Genomic DNA, 20,888 nt, shown 5'->3' with positions numbered 1-20,888 from the left:
TATAAAGAGATACTATTGAGATACAGTGATACTAATTGCGTTATTTTTCATGAATGCTTCCCTTAGTATTTAATTACCAAAATGAAAAATCTCCTGAAATATGACCTTGAAGTAATTTGAAGAATGATTTTCAAATTGTTTTGTATCCATTATTTTTTCCTTCTCGCATCAACTTTGGTTTCATTGCTCTTCTTGCCCGGCAGCCTATCTAAATGAATATGCATAGTAAGAAGAGACAAGGCAAAAACAATCAAGCTGTTTTGTAACTAAAGAAATACTGTGTGTTATCCAGAAGTAGGGTCTGTGAGAGGGACTGGAGATTCAAACATAGAAGCTAAAACTAAAACCGTACAGCTTCCAGAAGAAACCATACAATTTTTTTTTTACCTGTAAGTTGTAGAATTTCTTAGAGAAGATTTACAATCATTAACTATATTTTAAAAATTGATAGATTAGACTTCATTAAAATTTAAAAAAACACGTGGTGATCAAAATATTAACAAAATGAGAAGGCAAGCCACAGACTAGGAGAAATATTCTTAATATATACCTCTGACAAAGGACATGTTTCCAGGATATATAAAGAATTCCTTTAAATCAGTAAAAATAAGACAGGTAACTCAATAAAAATGGGCAAAAGAGTTGAACAGATATTTCACAAAAGAACATGTATGAATGGCCAGTAAACATGTGAAAAGTTATATTTAGCACCAGTTGTCATTAGGAAAATGTAAACTAAAACTGCATTGAGATCATACTTAACAGAAACTAGAAAAGCTAAAATTTAAAAAAACAGCACCAAGTGTTGATCAGAATGTGGAGTAACTGGAACTGCCATGTATTGCTGACATGAGTATAAGATGGTACCACTAGATTCTAAGGTGTTAAGTGTTACAATCACTTCAATGTATACCTTTGCCAAACTCAAAAACTGTATATCTAACATCTGTGCATTTCACTGTATGTGCATTTCACCTCAAATAATAGGTTTTAATCTTTAAAATGCATTCGGCATGTGCCGTGGCCCATGCCTGTAATCTCAGCACTTTGGGAGGCTGAGGTTGGAGGATGGCTTGAGCACAGGAGGTCAAGGTTACAGTGAGCTATGATCACACCACTGCACTCCAGCCTGGATGACAGAGAGAGACCCTATCTCTAAGCAATAAAATAATCAAATAATCCTCACTATATCTTGAAATATCCCTTCCCTTCCTCCCTCCCAGCTTCCCCATCTTCTCTACTTTCTGCACACCTTCCCTTTTTTTTCATTCCTGCTATGCCAGACTGCTTTTAAGTACTGGCAACTAATGCAAAGATGAATAGAACAAATTGAATTCGTGTCTTTTGGGAATGAGTTCACAATGAGAGTCAGACATACCAATAACATATAGCAATGTGATAAATTCCACAAAGTACAGAGGAGCTACTCATCCCCAGAAAGGCAGGATAGGCTACCTGGAGGGAATAGCTGATGCCTTGTAAAAGCTTGTATCAATAGGATTGCCTCTTAGACATGGTGGGCCCTTGGAAAAGGGGAACAGCATGTGCAAACTTTCAGAAATTGGCAACTTGTGATCAGAGGTAATAGTTTTAAGTGCTATCATTTTTTCTAAGAAAAAGGGCATGAGTTACTATTTTTTTTTTATTTTCTCTCCTCCTCTGCCCTTTCCCTCTGTTCCCTGTTTCCTATTAGCCCTTCAGAACGCAAATATAACCTGTCACCTTCCCCTCACCAGACATTTCCTGCAGGATGAGTTCTTCCTACTGTCTGCCCCAAGACAGATTTCTCTGCAAGAGTTGACAGTCGACTTGCAAACCAAAACATACTTGCTATCGAACGTTCACCTCTAGGGAATAGCGTTAGATCTTCCACCCTTGGGGGATTGCCTTAGGACTTTCATCTACCAGGAGGACATATCAAAAGTATGCTGGCTTGGCCACTTTTACAACTTATTTCTGCTCAGAAAGGCACCAACTCAACTGTTCGGTAGATAAGACACCAGGCTAGCAGGGGGACCCCTTGCTCACTACCCCCTTACCTTATAAAGGTGTCCGCTTTCTGCTCCAAAGGTGAAGTGGCATATTTAAAGGCAGGACACCTTGTGCCCCTTCCCCAAGCTAGCTTTGGAGTAAATTCACTTGCCTTGTATCAGACCTCACTCTTGTTAATTGGACTTTGCATGCAGTGAGAAATTAACCTGCTTTTCAGATCACTAGAAGGTGCTGCTGTTGGAGGAGGAGGAGGAGGAGGGGAGGTGGGAAGGTCAGCAAAAGCCATGTCATGAAGGGGCCTTTACCTGCTAAGGAATTTGGACTTTATCTTGGAAAGAATGGGAACCTGTAAAGCTTTCTATCATCTTGTCTTCCTAACTAGATTATAAATTCCTTGAAATCAGGATCTGTTATTCATCTTTGTATTCTTTATAATGTCTGGCCCTGGTCCTGGAATGGGTAGGACAGTGAGTAAGTGTTGATTGATCTCGTAAGGCTGTGATAGTTTCTTAGAATCTTGCATGCTTGATTCAGCCATATTATGAAATCAAAATGAGTCAGAGCAGAGATACTTTTGGAATGGAGGGATAGGGATCTTATTATTATACCCTGGTCATTGTGCCTAGGCTCTCCCAGTTATTATCGAATTTAATCTGTGTAACTCTCCTTGCTCAGAATCCACTAATCCAGATTGCTCGTAGGATAAAGAAGTCCACAGTGGCTTTTAAGGCTGCTATTCATTGTCTGCAGTGCTTTCTACCTCTTTACTTCCTATTTACCTCTAAGCTCTGTACATTTCCTGGGGAAAGCCTTCACTGTCCCACCTTTCCCCATAACAAGTGGGCTCTCAGAACTCAACTTAGTGTGTAACATGTTCCCTCATAATGGAATTTTCCGTAAAAAACCCTCATTGCTTCCCTGATTGTTCATTGTGTTGATCATTCTTGAGTTAGTGTGACTGTTTGATTTCCCCTCCGTCTGCATGAGGATTGAGCTCCATGATAGCTTTTTGAACCTGTACATATCACAATGCCTGGAATTTAATGGATAGATATTCAACATTTTTTTGATAGATGACTATCAGGAATATATGACTATTCTGTCTTCAGATGAAGAAATTGAAGTTCAGAGGCTGAGTCACTTGTGCAAGGTTACATAAGTCATAAAGCCAGATGTGGAACTCAGGAATATCTGACAACAAGCACCACTCTTTTTGCTAAGAGACACTCAGTAGATGGATGCATTTTGATGTTTGTATCAGTGTCGTGATTTTGCCTACCTGTGTTGACAGAATGAACAGTGTTGTGGTTAAGAACACAGGCTGTGTAACCAGACGGTCTAGACTCGAGTTCCTCCTCCACTGTTTACCAGCTTTGTTGCCTTGAGCAAGCTACTTAATCCTCTCTGAATCAGTTTTCTAGAAAATAGTATAATGATATGACCTACTTTATAGGATTGTTGTAAGGATACAGTATATTCATCAATATAAAACACTACTATTAAGAACACAGAAAGTGCTCAATAATTGTTAGCTATTACTATTAGCAGTACCCATTTATTCCTTTCCATTTTCTTACTGTAATCCAAAATTATATGCAGAGACCCTACAGTAATTTTTTTTTTGCTCAATGAAAATTATCTTCCTGCATGAAATAACTGCCCCTAATTCCTAGTTCATATGTGTTCTTTCAATTCAGAATTGGTCATTTCTGCATCTCAGCAGAAGCAGAAGTTATCTACCTGCGACAGCAAAACATATAATATTAAAACCCTTTGCTTTGAATTTCTAGGTTTTAGGAATCACATGTTTCTTCACACCTCTGCTCAGTTAACAAAAACTGTGCTGTAGTGGAGTAAAGGATGCACTCCTAATAGCACAGTTCTCTCTCACACAAACCAAACGTTACCCCCCAAACTAAGCAAGTTACTATTGAGCTGTTTGAATAATTGACCTGATTGTTGAGAAGTGATTTATGTCACCATTATTTTCCCATTCATCAATAGTTAAGTGCAGGTATGAATAACAGGAAATTAAAAAGGAAGAAAAATAATTACTTCACATATATAATAGCTGTATGCCAAAATTCTAACATTTTAAACATGTTCCCTCATAATGGAATTTTCTATAAAAATCCCTCATTACTTCTCTGGTTGTTCATTGTGTTGAAATTCTTAATAGCTAGTTTTTGTGGTTAGGGAGTAATACTGTCTGTGTGTGTTTTAGTGACATAACTGTTTATCTTGCCCTTGAAAGTAGCAATTGATTTGTGTTTAAATGATGAAATAACAACAGTACAGTTGCCACCTCTGTGTCAGGCATTACTGCATGCTTAGTTGATTTTGCCAATCCTCACAACAGCCTTGCAAGAGAAATGATGTACCTCTCCTGGAGATGAGGATATAGAGGCTTAAAAAGATCATGAACTTCCCAAAGGAACTAACATATTTTAGGCCATGGCTAGGCACTGGAGGTGTGGGTGTTAACAAGATACTGTGTAAGGTGATAACTAGAAGCAAGCCTGGCAAACTCAGTTGGGATTATAAATGGAAGACATCAAAGGCAGGCTGAGGAGTGGAGAATTAATTTTGCAGGCAATGTGGAACTAATAAAGTTTTTTTGAACTGGGAGCTCAAAACAGCACAGGTGCTTTATTTTTAAGGCAGTGGTTCTAAAATGTGGTATTAGGACCAGCAGCAACACCTGGGAACTTACTGAAAATGCAGTTTCTTGTACCTTTTCCTCCCTGTTCAATCCTAAATGCTGGATAAGTGATTTAAGGAACCGTCCTGGTGATTCTGATGCTTGCTCATGTTTGAGAACCACTTCTTTAGGAGAAATCTGGCCATGTTCAGCAGGAAGAATTGGAAAGACAAAGAGGAACACTGGGAGGCTATAGCCAGAAGCCAAGGAGAGGTTATTAGGACATAAGTGTTCGTGGTTTCAGTGAGAATGAAAGGGAAAATCAAAGGGGAAAAAATGAGGTTTTTCAGGGAAGAAATAACAAGACTTGATGACTAAATAGAGGTAGGAATATAAGATGTGAAGTCAGTATCCTAAGCCTACATGTCCATGAGTATTATAGAACTGCAGATATATGCAAGAGCCATTCAGAGGAGGACTTTTAAAATATTCCTTGGAGATCTAAATCCTACTGTGTTTAATTTACATATTTTATTGAAATGGCCAAAATGTCAGATGTAGAATTTCACAATCTGTTGGCAAGGAAGCTCATTTAGATACAAGAAAAGGTTGAAACCCAATCCAAGGAAAACAGTAAAATGATCCTGGAGTTGAAAGATGAAATAATCATTTTTAAGAAAGAACCAAACTAAACTTCTGGAGATAAAAAAATCACTACAGGAATTTCAAAATACAATTGGAAGCATTAACAACAGAATAGACCAATTTGAGGAAGGAATCTCAGAGCTTGAATACCATTCCTTTGAAGTAACGCAGGCAGACAAAAATAAAGAATGAAAGAATGTAAAAAAGAATGAAACTTCAAAAATATGGGATTATGTGAATGCCTATATTTATTGGCATTTCAGAAAGAAAAGAGAGATCAAGCAACTTGGAAAATATATTTGAGGATGTAGTCAACAAAAATTTCCCCAGTCTCACTAGAGGGGTTGACATGCAAATTGAAGAAATTCAGAGAACTCCTATGAGAAACTGTGCAGGGTAACCATCCCTAAGACACATAGTCATCAGATTCTCCAAGGTCAATGAAAAAGAAAAAATCTTAAAGGCAGCTAGAGAGAAGGGGAAGGTCACTTACAAAGGAAACCCCATCAGGCTAACAGTGGACCTTTCAGCAGAAACCTTATAAGCCAGAAGAGATTCGGGGACTATTTTCAATATCCTTAAAGAAAAGAAATTCCAACCAAGAATTTCATATCCTGCCAAAACTAAGTTTCATAAAGTGAAGGAGAAACAAAATCCTTTTCAGACAAGCAAATGCTAAGGGAACTTGTTGCAATTAGACCTGCCTTACAAGATCTACTAAAGGGAGTGCTAAATATGGAAATGAAAAACAATACCTGCCATGATAATGAAGTCTACATATGCACATACAATCAAGTCTACATAACAACCAGCTAATAACACAATGAAAGGATCAAATCCTCACATATTAATATGGATTCTGAATGTAAACAGGCTAAATGTCCCGCTCAAAAGGCATGGAGTACAATTTGGATAAAGAACCAAGACCCACTGTCTGCTGCCTTCAAGAGACCCATCTCACAAGTAATGGTGCTGATAGGCTCAAAGTAAAAGAAGTGTCAGGAAAGTGGAAAACAAAAAAGAACAGGGGTTGCTATTCTTGTATCTGATAAAACAGATTTTAAACCAACAATAATCAAAAAGGACAAAGAAAGGCATTACATAATGATAAAGGGCCCAATCCAACAAGAAGACTTAACTATCCTAAATATATACATACCCAATATTGGAGCACCCAGATTCATAAAACAGGATTTTAGAGACCTACAAAGAGATTTAGAGAACCAAACAGTGATACTGGGGGACTTCAACACCCTACCAACAGTGTTAAACAGATCATTGAGGCAGAAAACTAACAGAGATATTCTAGACTTAAACTCAATGCTTGGCCAATTGGACCTAATAGACATCTACAGAACACTCCATCCAACAACAACAGAATATATATTTTGCTTATCTCACATGGCACATACTCTAAGATCAACCACATATTCAGCCATAAAACAAATCTCAGCAAATTCAGAAAAATCAAAATCATACCAATCACACTCTTTGACCACAATGGAATAAAAATGGAAATCAATACCAAGAAGATCTATGAAAACCATAAAAATCACATGGAAGTTAAACAACCTGCTCCTGAAAGACTTTTGGGTAAAGAATGAAATTAAGGCAAAAGTTTAAAAAAATTTCTTTTAATCCTTGAAATTAATGACAACAAAGACAAAATATACCAGAATTTTTGGGACATAGCTAAAGCAGTGTTAAGAAGAAAGTCTGTTGTGCTAAACACCTACATCAAAAAGTTAGATCCAAATTAACCTAATGATGCACCTACAGGAACTAGAAAAACAAGAGCAAGCCAACTCCAAAGCTAGCAGAAGAAAAGAAATAACCAAAATCAGAGCTAAACTGAGTGAAATTGAGACGTGAAAATTCATACAAAAAGTCAGCAAAACGAAAAGTTGTTTCTTGGAAAGATTAAACAAGATTTATAGACTGCTAGCTAGATTAATAAAGGAAAAAGCAGAGAAAATCTAAATAAACACAGTCAGAAATGACAAAGGTAACATTACAACTGACCCCACAGAAACAAACAAAAAAATCCTTAGAGACTGCTACGAACACCTCTGCGCACACAAACAAGGTGTTGAAGAAATGGATACATTCCTAGAAACACACAGCCTCCCAAGATTGAACCAGGAAGAAATTTAAGTCACGAACAGACCAATAATGAGTTCTGAAATTAAATCAGTAATACAAAAAAATACCTACCAACCAAAAAATCCCTGGACTAGATAGATTCACAGCTGAATTCTACCAGATATATGAAGAAGAGCTAGTACCAATCCTACTGAAATTATTCCAAAAATTCAAGGAGAAGGGACTCCTCCCTAACTTTCTAAAACCAACATCACCCTGGTACCAAAGACTGGCAGAGACACAAGAAAAAAAAGAAAACTTCAGGCTAATATCTCTGATGAAGACAGATGCAAGAATCCTCAGCAAAGTACTAGCTAACCAAATCCAGCAGCACATCAAAAAGTTAATTCACCACAATCAAGTAGGCTTTATTTCTGATATGCAAAGTTGGTTTAACATATGCCAATCAATAAATGTGATTCACCACATAAACAGAATAATAAAAACCTTATGATCATCTCTATAGATGCAGAAGAGGCCTTTGATAAAATTCAGCATCCCGTCATGTTAAAAAAAATCCTCAACAAATTAGGCATCAAAGGAACATACCTCAAAATAGCAAGAGCCATCTATGACAAACCCACAGCCAGCATCATACTGAATGGACAAAAGCTGGAAGCCTTCCCTTTGAGAACTGGAATAAGACAAGAATGCCCATTCTCACCACTTCTATGCAACATGGTACTGGAATTGCTAGCCAGGGCAAATAAGCAAGAGAAAGAAATAAAAGGCATCAAAATAAGAGAGGAAGTCAAACTGTGTCTCTTTATGATGTGTTTCTATACCTAGAAAACCCCATAGACTCTGCCAGAAGGTTTCTAGAACTGATAAACAACTTTAGTACAGTTACAGGATGCAAAACCAATGTGAAAAAATCAGTAGCATTTTATACACCAATAACATTCGAGTTCAGACCTACATAAAGAACAAAATTCCACTTACAATAGCTTCAAAAAGAATAAAATACCTAGGAATATGCTTATCAAGGAAGTGAAAGATCTCTACAATGAGAATTACACTGCAGAAAGAAATCAGAGCCAACATAAACAAATGGAAAAACATTCCCTGCTCATGGATAGGAAGAATCAATATTGTTAAAATGACCATACTGCCCAAAGCAATTTACAGAGTCAATGCTATTCCTGTCAAACTGCCAATGTCATTTTTCACAGAATTAGAAAAAAGTAACCTAAAATTCATATAGAACCAGAAAGGAGCATGGACCATCAAAGCAATCCTAAGCAAAAAGAACAAAGCCAGAGGCATCACACCAACCAACTTCAAACTATACAGCAAGGCTACAAAAACCAAAACATCATGGTCCTGGTACAAAAACAGACACATAAACCAATGGAACAGCATGGAGAACCCAGAAATGAAGCCACACACCTACAACCACCTGATCTCTAACAAAGTTGACAATAACAAACAGTAGAGAAAGGACATCCTATTCAATAAATGGTGGTAGGATAACTGGCTAGCCATAGGCAGAAGATTGAAACTGGACCCCTTTCTTTCACATAAGCAAAAATTAACTCAAGATAGATTGAAGACTTAACTGTAAGACCTAAAACAATGAAAACCCTAGAGGAAAACCTAGGAAATACCATTCTGCACATCAGCTTTAGCAAAGAATTTCTGACTAAGTCTCTAAAAGAAATGGGAACAAAAACAAAAATTGACAAGTGGGACCTGATTAAACAGTTTCTCCACAGCAAAAGAAACTGTCAAGAGAGTAAATAGACACCCTACAGAATCAGAGAAAATATTTGCAAAGTATGCATCTGACAAAGTTGTAATATCTAGAATCTACAAGAAATCAACAAGCAAAAAACAACCCAATGAAAAAATGGGCAAAAGACATTAAGAGACACTTCTGAAAAGAAGGCATGCATGCAACCAATATGAAAAAATGCTAATCACTGTACTGCTCTGTTTTCATACCACTGCAAAGAACTACCTGAGACTGGGCAATTTACTAAGAAAAGAGGTTTAATTGACTCACAGTTCTGCAGGCTTAACAGGAAGCATGACTGGGAGGCCTCAGGGAACTTACAATCATGGCAGAAGGGGAAGCAAGCACATTTTCCTATGATAGGAGAGAGAGAGAGAGAGCAAAGGGGGCAGTACCACACACTGTTGTTTTGTTTGTTTGTTTTGTTTTGTTTTGTTTTTGTTTTTGAGATGGAGCCTCGCTCTGTCACCCAGGCTGGAGTGCAGTGGCACGATCTCAGCTCACTGCAACCTCCACCTTCCAGGTTCAAGCGATTCTCCTCCCTCAGCCTCCTGAGTAGCTGGGACTACAGGAGTGTGCCACCACACCCGGCTAATCTTTTGTATTTTTAGTAGAGACAGAGTTTCACCATGTTGTCCAGGCTGGTCTTGATCTCCTGACGTCCTGATCTGCCCGCCTCGGCCTCCTAAAATTCTGGGATTACAGGCATGAGCCACCACACCCGGCCCAACCACACACTTTTAAACCATCAGATCTAATAGGAACTCACTCATCACAAAAACAGTGAGGGGGAATCCACCCCCATAATCAATAACTTCCCACCAGGCCCCTCCCCTGACACATGGGGATTACAGTTCGACATGAGATTTGGGTGGGGTTGCAGAGCCCAATCATATCAATTACTAATTATTAGAGAAATGCAAATCAAAACCACAATGAGATGTTATACCATCAGAATGGCTATTATTTAAAAGTCAAAGAACAACAGATGCTAGTGAGGTTACAGAGAAGAGGGATCAGTTATACACTGTTGGTAAGAATGCAAATTAGTTCAGCTACTGTGAAAAGCCGTGTGAAGATTTCTCAAAGAATTTAAAATAGAACTAGCATTTGACCCAACAATCCCACTATTGGGTATATATACAAAGCAAAATAAATTGTTCTCCCAAAAAGACATACGCACTTGTATGTTCATTGCAGCACTATTCACAATAGCAAAGACATGGAATTAACCAAGATGTTCATCAACAGTGGACTGGATCAAGAAAATGTGATATATATAATGGAATGCTATGCAATCATAAAAGGAACAAGATCATGTCCCTTGCAGCAACACGTATGCCACTGGAGGCCAGCATCCTTAGTGAACCAGCCCAGGAACAGAAAACGAAATATCACATGTTCTCACTTATAAGTAAGAGCTAAACTTTGAAGACACGTGGACACAAAGATGGGAAAAATAGAACCTAGGGACTTGAACAGGGAAGGTGGTGGGGGTGTTGGCAGGAATGCTACCTTTCAGGTACTGTGCTCACTACCTTGGTGATGGGATCATTTGTACACAGAGCCTCAGTGACATGCAAGTTACCTATGTAACAAACCTGCACATGTACCCCTGAACCTAAAGTAAAAGTAGAAAAAAAATAAAAGACTGTGAATTAAGTTCTTGTTAAACACCAATAACTTTTTTCTAAGCTCTTTATATTCATGATTCTGTTATTGTTATCCATTAGTTATTAACATTTATAAATTACCTTCCTTTAGGGTTCAGTCTAAGCAGTATGCCACTATAAAGTTAACGTTTCCAAACACTGATCTGAAAGGCTAAACATCTGGACTCTGGAGTTCAACAGTTCTAAGCTTAAAACACGACTCCACTATTTGCTAGGTGTGCAGTCTTGAATAGCTGATGTGGCCAATCTTCAGCCTAAATTTTTGCAAGCTGTATCAGTGTGGATGTAGTAATGAGTAGACCACTTGGGGTTGTTGTGAGAACTACAGTAAATGAGAACATGCCTGCACATAATGTACTGAGTAAATATCAGTTAGTGTTTATGCAATGAGAGAGTCACTGCCTTGCCCAAAACTTCATTGCCTCAATTCATTCAAGAAAATAACCTCCTTACTCTGGCATTTAAAGCTTTCCGCTGTTCACTCCCTACCTCTCCAACCTTTAAACTGATGATCCTTTGCAGAAACCCAGTGCTTCCTTTAAGCTGACCATTGTCCCACATACACACTGTCTGTCACCACACTCAGCCTTTGTCTGTTTCTCCCCTCCTCATGTCCAAGTCCTTCTCAGGGCCCAGCCTGTTAGTGTTTGTGAAGCCATCCCCAGCAAATCCTCATCTTTAACATGACCAATATTTCTAAACTCCTGAAGTTTGACAGCTTTTGCTGCTCAATGGACCATACTCAGCAGTAGACAGTAGCTCAGGATAATTCTGCCCGTGCTTGGTCCACTCTTCCCGACCTTTGTGACTGTAGGGCTGTGCCTCATCCCTCTTGCTGTGCCTCATGCCTAGCCCCCTGCCAGAGACATGCTTTCTTCGTGATGGAAAAACATACCTAACTTAGCTTCTTGATCTTTTTCAAGTTCATTTAAATATGTGTTGGTGTTTTTGTTTTTTTCTTCCTTGATGATACTGATAACGTTCCCTACAGGAATAATGTTTATCCTATGAAACACTAATTATTTTCTGTCTTCTCAGGATGAACTGGACCTCACAGACAAACACAGAGAAGCCATGTTTGCACTTCCAGCTGAGAAAAAATGGCAAATATACTGTAGCAAGAAAAAGGTAAGATTTTCATTGTGATTATGGTTAACTGGAAAATAATCATTGATTCCATTTGCTCTTTCATTTCACCACTAGAATTGGACAGCTCTTTGTAATGTGAAAACCAGATTGAATATGTTATGTTGTGGCTGTGGTGCTACATGTAGCCAGTGTCAATTCTCTGGATGTTGTTTTTGTCAGTACTTCATTGGGCTCTTTTCCACCTGTAACCATCATTCATAATCATGTGTAACTGAGACCCAAAATAACGTTTGCTTACACAAGACAAATTCCCCCCAACCCTGCTCTTTACACAGCAGTCTGTATACAGGTGGTCTAGAGCCAGGTATGGGGTCACAGCCCTCTACGACCACCTTCTAACAACTTTCCATTTCTTCATCTCTCTGGTGTAGCCCCATCCCATGCACCAAGGTAACTCTCCAGCCCCTTCATGTTCCAAACCAACAATGGAAGAAAGGAAAGGAAGCACAGGCTCCTCCACTCCCACTTTGAGGGACACATTCCTGGAGTTATATGGCTGACTCTCTCTCATATCCCACTGCTGGTTGCATGGCCACATCCACTGAAAGGACTAAAGTCTTTATTCTGGGCAGTCACTTCCCATTTAAGATCTAGGGGTTCTATTACCTCAAGAGATGGGGAGAATGGATATAGGGGACAGTGAAACACCAAAGCTCTTCTTATTGCCTAGTATCTGTGGCACCAGGCATCACTCCATGGTGACTGTATCTCCTGAAACAGAGTGCACTGTGCCATCTTTTAAACCCTGTAGCAGATTCTGAGGATATTCCTACACACATTTTTGGGACTAATTCTGTTCATGGCCACCTTTTGCCACTTTCCCTTCTGTTCCAACAGAGATTTAAACCAGGATGGGGTAGTGGGAAGGTCAAGGATAGCACTTAGCTCTCCATCAGTTAGTGGACACTTTGATGACTTGCTCCCAACCCAGGGAAACAGGAACAAACTATACAATAATCCAATATTTTTTCAAGACACCACTGTCAGGGAAGCCTTTTACTAGGTGAAACCAATATGCAGCTTGGGACCTCCATTTGCCCATGTGGCATCTCTCAGCACATCTGCCCCCCTTTGCTATCTTGTGTAATTGCCCTGTGCCACTCTCCTGGGAGCATCTTACATTACTCAGTAAAGGGACTCTCTCTAGCAGTGAGCCTATGTGAGTGGCTCTCCACCTGACTTTATGCCTCTGATGAAGAGGCACCATATCTTATCCATCTTTGTAACTCCAGCATCTGATACTTTGAAATAAATGCATGATGACGGAATCACTGCATTGTCATTAGTGTTACACTGAATACTGTCAAAAAATTTAAAGCACATTAATTTTCCAGCTGGGCAATTGTAATTGGTAGAACTATGTGTCAGATTCGGTTCTGGTGGCCTTTTCTGAGAAATGTGGTCAGCCTTAACCCCTCAGTATGATCTCTGAGCCTCTGTCAGATTATTTCCAAACTAAAGCCTTAAGAGTTCTTAATCCAGTAGTAACCAGTAAAATGTCATTGTGAAATAAATGTCTTCCTCTCCTCTTCTGCCGTTTCTCTTTGTATACATTGAACCAACTAGAAAACCTCTTTTTTATTGAACTGATTGTCATGGCTCAAGAAACAAATATAATACACTGAGAAAGAATTTTAAAATGGAATAAAATGTGCTCAGTTCTGAAACTGGTATTATATAGCCTTTGGAAACAAGGAAACTTTTCGCACTGCCATCTTAAAAATCTGCTGCTAGAACCGAGAAAGAGAAATCCTCTAGTTGCGGGTACACACAGAGGACATTGTCTATTTTGGCTCATTCTAGTGTAGATTCTTTCTGAAAATAAGGAAACAATACAAAGGAGGGATTGAGAATGTTCACTAGAGGAAAGAAAAGGGCAGGAAAATAGGAGCAGCTTACTGAGGGGAAAGTTTTCTTCTTTCCCAGATTTTATTACACCCTTGACAGCAATAGCAAGTTAATCATGGAAACTACTGCCCCTTAGATTAGAAAAGGCAAACCCTGGAGAATAGTAATGACCTCGGGCTTGCAGCTGCTGCTCATTTTTCAATTTCCACACCTATCAAATCCCCTTGAAAACCTCATCTCAAGTGTGCATGATGGGGGATTTGCTTCTTATAGGAGGATGGATATGGATGTGGTCACTGGCTTCAGAATCCCACTTTTTGACGGCTGGGCCTTTCTTATTAGTACCTGGCTGGATTGCACAGACCTTTGAGAATGCACTTCTCCTACTAGCTTCATTCCAACAGCTTGGCTTCCTTATATGACTTAGCAATCAGTGGGAAAGCCATTTTGACTCTTTAGGGAATCCCATGGGTTCTAGATTTGCCTCACTTTAAAATGGGTGGTAGCATTGCTTCACCAAAGATTTTAATTTGAGCTTCTAACACTGTTAAAACTCTACTGTGCCTTTGGTCTGAAACTGAACTTTTTGGGCACTGCAATAAATTGGGAAATACACAATGAATATGAGAACACGAAAACTGAACCAGCAGGAGGATATTATGTTTACCTCTCTTCAGAGAATGTAATTTCTTGAAGGACAGGTTGCCCATTCTCAGAATAGAGCCCTGTAGTGGCCATCCTTAATATTAAGAACAGGTTATTTTCCTTGGAACATCTCTTGCTTAGCCTTTTCAAATCAGGCTTATCACCAGCAAGCCAAGCCACATCCATTTCTCAGGCTGGAGGAAAGCTACACTCCCAGGGCTCTGTCACATTTCCCGTCTTTCAAGATTAGAACACAGGGCATTACAGACATTCTCACACATAGTAAAGTCATAGAGTAAGGGGCCACTGAAGCCAACCGAAACAGATGGCGTGAATTGGTGAAAAGCAGACTTTCCATGTAAAAATGAACAGAAGTTGTGAAGGCCAGTGAGCCTGGGACCTAAAGACAGGGCCAAGCTTGGCTCAGCCCAGTGTCTGTTTCCCTGTCCAACAGCGACTTGAGTCCCGGCAGCAGCTATCTGCTTATCAAGCTCAGTGTTCATTTATGAAACTTCTCTATCTATGTCTCTGGTTGAAAACCTATTTCCAGAGCCAAAATCAAAGCAGAAAATATTTCTTAGACTAAAATGATTCAAAAGAAGTTAATTGGAATTTTGTCTAATTGAGTAATCTCGGGGGAGCATAAGAGATGGATGTTGAGGCCTTGTTGAAAGTCCAAACAGATCTAAAACTTACCAGACTGGTTGGTCATCCTTGCTTTGTCATAGACAGCAATCCACTGTCATTTTTTTTTTTGTAAACTTTCATGAAAGGTCTAAAAAGGGTTTGTTAGTTGTGATGGGGTATTTTCAAATAGGAAATGTTTGTGGTTCTTATCTTTAAAGGTAATTCCCTTTTTAGTTCCAATCACAACATACTCTTTTGTTTAAATGAGGTTTTTCCCAGTCTCTAGCCAGAAACTGCATCTGTTAACAATCTTTTGGATTTTAAACTGAAGCTTTTTAAACAATGAACCATCTGACCACAAAAAGGCATCTGGCCACTCTGTATTTGCTTATTGTTAACATGATTTTTAAATCCTGGGAACAGTAAGGAGTAAGTCTTCAGAGAGGAGAAAATAAAGTGGGTGTATACATGTATTATGCTGACAGCAATCTTATCAGCACAGGAAGAAATCATCTTTAATTGCTGTTCTGCTCAGAAGCAAATGTACAAGTTGTATCACTTAACCAGTCCTTATTAGTATCCAGAAAAATACTTGTACCCCTTCTTGGGCTTCAGAGTTTGCCAAGTAAGTAAATGGGAATATAGACACTGCTAGCTGTGATGACAGCAGATATTTGAGGCAAAGATCAGGATTTGATGATTGTGCCTAATTTTTCCTGCTTTGTTTCTGATCTCTAAAGCCAAAGCTTAAGTAAATGGTATTAGATTGTCCATATTACATTTCTGTATGTTTTGAGGTCTACTTTGGGGAAGGTGAATTTTTACTCTGCTGCCGAGTGTGTGTTTGATTCTAACTTAATTAAATCATTCAGTAATCTTGCCTGTCCTGGCTGCAGCTCAGCTATCATGATTTCTGCAAACTGTTGATCTGGTGCTAGGTACATGCTGAAGACATCTAGGGAAAGTGGCTGAAAGTTCAGCTAGTACTTTTCATTTATTCCTTAATTTGGTTTGTATACCCTGATTGGATCAATTCCTGACTCTTCCCCACAAAAAGAAATTCGTTCACCACACGTACAAAAAGATTAAAGTTGTATTGTGTGTGGCCATTGGGATGCAGTTCTTTCAGTTCCTGGAGAGCTGAAGCCCTCCTGTGTTTCCAGTGCTAGAGAGGCAGTAGCTTGATCAAAACACAGATTTACACAGATTTAAAGAAACACATGTTAAAGTAGTGGAATTAAAGTCAAAAGAAACCATCCATTTTCTACACAAAGTAGCTGGAAAACGAGGAGACAAGATGAGACATCAGTCTTCTAGTTCTTCCCAATATCTTTATGAGAAAAGGGGTAAACTGGGAAGGGAAGCAGTGGCTGAGCACTGGGCCTGAAGATGTGAGAGGGAAGAGAAGTTAGATGTCCTCTTCTTTCTTTTACTGTGGTTGATTAAATATACAGTAGAGTGAGCATTGGATTTCCAGGTGTCCACTTTGCTAGGTGTTAAGATTTGGGAGAGGGAACCAGTAAAAGTGAAAAAACTAGACTTCAGTGACAGTATTACTAGACTTCTTCAGAAGTACCTGGTTTAGTCTTCTGCAATTGAGTTTTCAACTCCAGTGATGGGTTCAAACTGGCATTTGTGCTCTTATGTGATAAGAGCTTACAGAAAGTGTCAGAAGTAGCAATGATTAGAAAGAAATTTGTCTGCCTTTCCTCCCTACCTCTCTAAAGACTATATAAGGGAAGCACAGTAGCTGCAGGACAACCAGCTTTCTAGACTCTGCAGGCTCTGAAATTATCTGTCTTATCTACATAGTCCCTGGCATTGAGAGATGAGGATTTGTGTATAAGCCCAGATTGAAACAGTAAGAAATAACAAGCTTGGAGTATCTGGTGTTTCACTCACCAAAGCAATGCAGTTGGTGAAGGGCAAGGCAAGTTAGTGTGTGATTTGTTTTATGTGTATTGAATATCTTCTCTGGGGCAGAGAAAACTAGACAGAGAATCTAGACTCTTGGTTAGATTCTGAGGATGATTAAAAAAATAAGCCAAATTTCTTGGAGTGGATGGTCCTGGTAGGAGAAGCAGATAGAATCAAATAGTAATCAAATGTTGTCATAAACTCCATAAAAGGGTAAGCAGACAGGCTCTGGGGCACAGAGGAAGGAGAAGCCAACCTCTAGGGGTGTGTGTGTTTGACTGAGACAACCATTCTTTTACCACTTTGACCCACCATTGGTTACAGCAGTGAGAGTTGATGTTGTGCTTTGATCCCGTGGTCTAGAAACTGGCTCCTTTTTCAACATTTGAGCTGTGTTCACATGCACTGTACACTTTCCTCTTTGATTTCTATTTTGTTTCTGTCCCTTTTGCCATTGCTTAAAAGGTCAAGTTTGGACTATGGACCAAATCTAATCTTTACTAAACACAATTTGTAGAGCCTGTTAGGAAATCTGTAAAAGGCTTGAACTTTTGAACAATGAAGTCAGTGCAGGGGAAGACTAAAATAATTGAGGCTTGTTTAGTCTGAGAAAGAGAGAGTAAGATGGAAACTCCAACACTGGCTGATTTTCAGTGGATATGCTGCAGTGAAACTGTATTACTGGTCAAAATATTACCAAATTCCAGTTGGTCAACAGGAGCTGCCCCAAGCCCTCCCAGTAAAAACCACCCTGCCAATCTGGCCCTTCTCCCAAGGGCCCACCATTCTTCCCCCATGATTCTAGAACTGAAGGGCTAACTCCTGGCATGGCACAGCCAGGAACTTTGCTGCCCTATTCCCACATTGCATCACTGGTTCTTATTCATGGATGCCCTTGTTATACCGGTTGACCAACATTTTGAACATTGACCTGCAGATGTTTACCAAAGCCATTTGGTAACGTGTGTCCAGAGCTTGGAACATTCCTGTTCTAGAAAGTGATAAGAGATGCAGAAGAGGAATTATGTGCGAGAATGTTTTTGGCAATGTTGTCTCTAAAAGCCAATGACTGTAAACAACTTAGAGGAGGATAGCTACCCTATAGCCATAGTCATACTGTGCGTGCAGACAGCAGAGCATCTTGCAGCCAGTGAAAAGTCATGTTTCTAAAGAAATTTTAATGACATGGGAATCTGCTCAGTATGTAATGGCAAGATTTTTAAAAAGATACAGTAGCCTCCTCCCCTCCCTCCATGGTTTTGCTTTCCATGGTTTCACTTATCTGCAGTCCACTGAGGTCCAAAAATAGGTGATTACAGGACAATAAGATATTTTGACAAAGAGAGAGACCATACTCACATAACTTGTATTAAAGTCTATTGTCATTATTGTTCTCTATTATTATTGTTGTTGATAATCTCTTACTGTGCCTAATTTATAAATTAAATTTTATCATAGGTATGTATGTATGGAAAAAACAGTGTATATAGGGTTCAGCACTATCCAATCTGAAGTTTCGGGCATCTACTGGGGGTCTTAGAATGTATCCCCCATAGATAAGGGGGAACTACTGTGTAAAACTTTGTAATTAGTATAATCAAATGTCTGCCAAAGTGTATATAAAGAGGTAGGTGGACAGAAAAATACTTGTGAGGTTGGATTGTGGGTGATTCCAAATTTTATGAAGCACGTTATTCTCCCTCTTACGTTAAAATAGTTTTTTCTGGTTGCAAAAAATAAAATTGCTCTGTTTAAAAATTCATGCAGTGTATTTTATATTAGGTTTTAGCCAGAGAAGCGGGACTACTGGGACATGGTCTGTTTCTCTCTGTCTCAACGGATGTGGTTCAGCTTAACCAACTTGAACCTTACAAAGCCACCACATATTTCCATTAAAATTAGGAGGAAAAAATAAATATTTAAAATGCAGCCAGTGCTTGTGTTGTCAAGACAATGTTGGCATATTTTTTCTTTGTCCAGCTCAATCTCTCTTTCTCATTGTCTCTCACTTTTTACTCTTCCCCAGAGGGAGTAAAACAAAGATTAATCCATAAACCACCCAGTTTTTTTTAGCACCGTTTACCTGTTTAGGCAATGACTCTGAAAACATAGTGATATGGCCCTGATGAGATGCCCTCGATTTTCTGCCCAGAAACCCACTGAGGGCATGTTTCTCATTGTCCTTGCATTCCTAAGTGCTATAATCTCAAAGCTAGTGATCCATTTCCTTTCTATTGCAAAAGTCAGCACTATTAAAATGAACACCAAATTTTAGATTTGAAGTGTGAAATACTGTTCATTCAAAGATCCTCTGCCTCTGACAGTCAAATCAATGTTAGGTTATAGTCTAACAAAAGGCAGTTGGTTTTTGAATATTTATTTGCCTCCTCTTCCTCTAATTCCTTTGTTTAATGATATCAGTGTTGGGTATTATTTTTGTTTTCCTGTCAGCTTTACCACTTGGGTCATTCCAGCTGTGTCCCTACAACCACCCCTGCCTTGTGTATCCAGAATGGTCTTGTGCTCACAGTATGCATTTTCATAAATGTCGCTTCTCAGTAGATGCCCATTCTCCTTAACGAGGCAGCAGTAAGTGAATGTACTCATAGGTTGAACCAAAACATTAGCTGTCTTTTCTCTTTGGTGCTTGGAGAATTGAATAAATCTGCAATATTGTGGACAAACTCTTGGAGCCATCTGTTGGGGTGTAACATTCTGGTTCTGTAGAGTCCTCCTTAGGGATGGATCTTCTCCAAAAGCCTTTCAATCTAGGTATCTGCATGTAGCTTTCCTGAATTACGTTTGTCCCTCATAATTGTTCCAAACTATAGTATGATGTATGTGTAATACAGTTTTTTCTAAGGTAAATAGAAGCCAAATAAATACTTTGCATAGTTAAAAGCCATCTAAAAGGTAATCTTAGAAGGGAGGATACCATTTACTAGTTGTATGACCTGGGGCATGTTAACCTTTCTAGTTTCTCGCTCCTCTGTAAAATGAGATTAACTTTATGGGGTTGTAGTGAAAATTAAATGTAATAATATGGTTTAGTACTTACCGGAGAGCTTGGAGGCATATGGTAACATTAGCTGTTGTCATACTCAATGGGAACAATGATGACTATGCTTACAATAGTATGAACTGAGTTTCTGCTTGTTCACCCGTATGCTGGCCTGGGATTAATCTCCATTTTCTTGAGTGATGTTGATGTCTGGTTTTCTCAGAATAATAGTGATAATTTCAAAAGTGTTGAACTGCAGGATATTTCAGAGGCAGAAATAGTAAGTTAGGAGGTTCTATTACAGATAAGGGAAGAGACTGAGAAAGTCACTATGCTCAGCACCAGAAGCTGGTAAAAGGAGGACTCATTTGGCAAAAGGTCTAGGGCAGTGGTGAACAAAATGCAGTCCGTTGGCTTCTGGGTGGGACCCTGGACCTGATTTCCAGAATTAAGGAACACCCTTAATTTATATCTGGGAAGTCTCCGGTTCAGAGAAAGTCAGCCTGCACCACACTTTTTTTCCTCTTAGCTACGTGCCCTCCACAGTGCTTCAGCATGCTACTGACCAGGTGTAGCCCATGGAGGAGCTCACACGAGTGGGTTTGCTTGGCAAGCAGTTGTCAATACCAACTGAAGTCAAGTCTGGAAAGTGGGTATGTGTGAGTTTAGCTACTTTTTAAATAAAAATTAAATTCCTACTCTGCTGCCTAGAAAAGGTAGGTAGGTGGTTGATGAATATCTTAAGTTTTGAAGTGAGAGTATTTTTTGATGAAAACATTACTGCTGCTGTTGTTTGCAATGGGGGAAAATCCCTTTATAGGACCGACACAAAGAGAATTCATTAAGTAAGCCAATTTTTACAAATAAGTAAGT

At 39.1% G+C, this 20,888-nt stretch overlaps 1 protein-coding gene across 4 annotated transcripts in view; it reads left to right on the top strand.

Annotated features, from left to right (window-relative positions):
* The window catches only part of DAAM1 (dishevelled associated activator of morphogenesis 1), a 183,223-nt gene that overhangs the window by 89,628 nt on the left and 72,707 nt on the right, over positions 1-20,888 (top strand). For all 4 annotated transcript variants that reach the window (XM_055289211.2, XM_055289210.2, XM_055289209.2 and 1 more), the window contains exon 3: positions 11,867-11,956. In XM_055289211.2, the coding sequence (XP_055145186.1) occupies positions 11,867-11,956 (90 nt within the window). The remainder of the gene's footprint in view (positions 1-11,866; positions 11,957-20,888) is intronic.

The sequence above is a fragment of the Symphalangus syndactylus genome, chromosome 8 (assembly GCF_028878055.3).
Source record: "Symphalangus syndactylus isolate Jambi chromosome 8, NHGRI_mSymSyn1-v2.1_pri, whole genome shotgun sequence".
In the NCBI taxonomy this organism is placed as follows: domain Eukaryota; kingdom Metazoa; phylum Chordata; class Mammalia; order Primates; family Hylobatidae; genus Symphalangus; species Symphalangus syndactylus.
The sequence above is the reverse complement of the archived record's forward strand: the minus strand, read 5'-3'. Positions and strand labels throughout refer to the sequence as shown.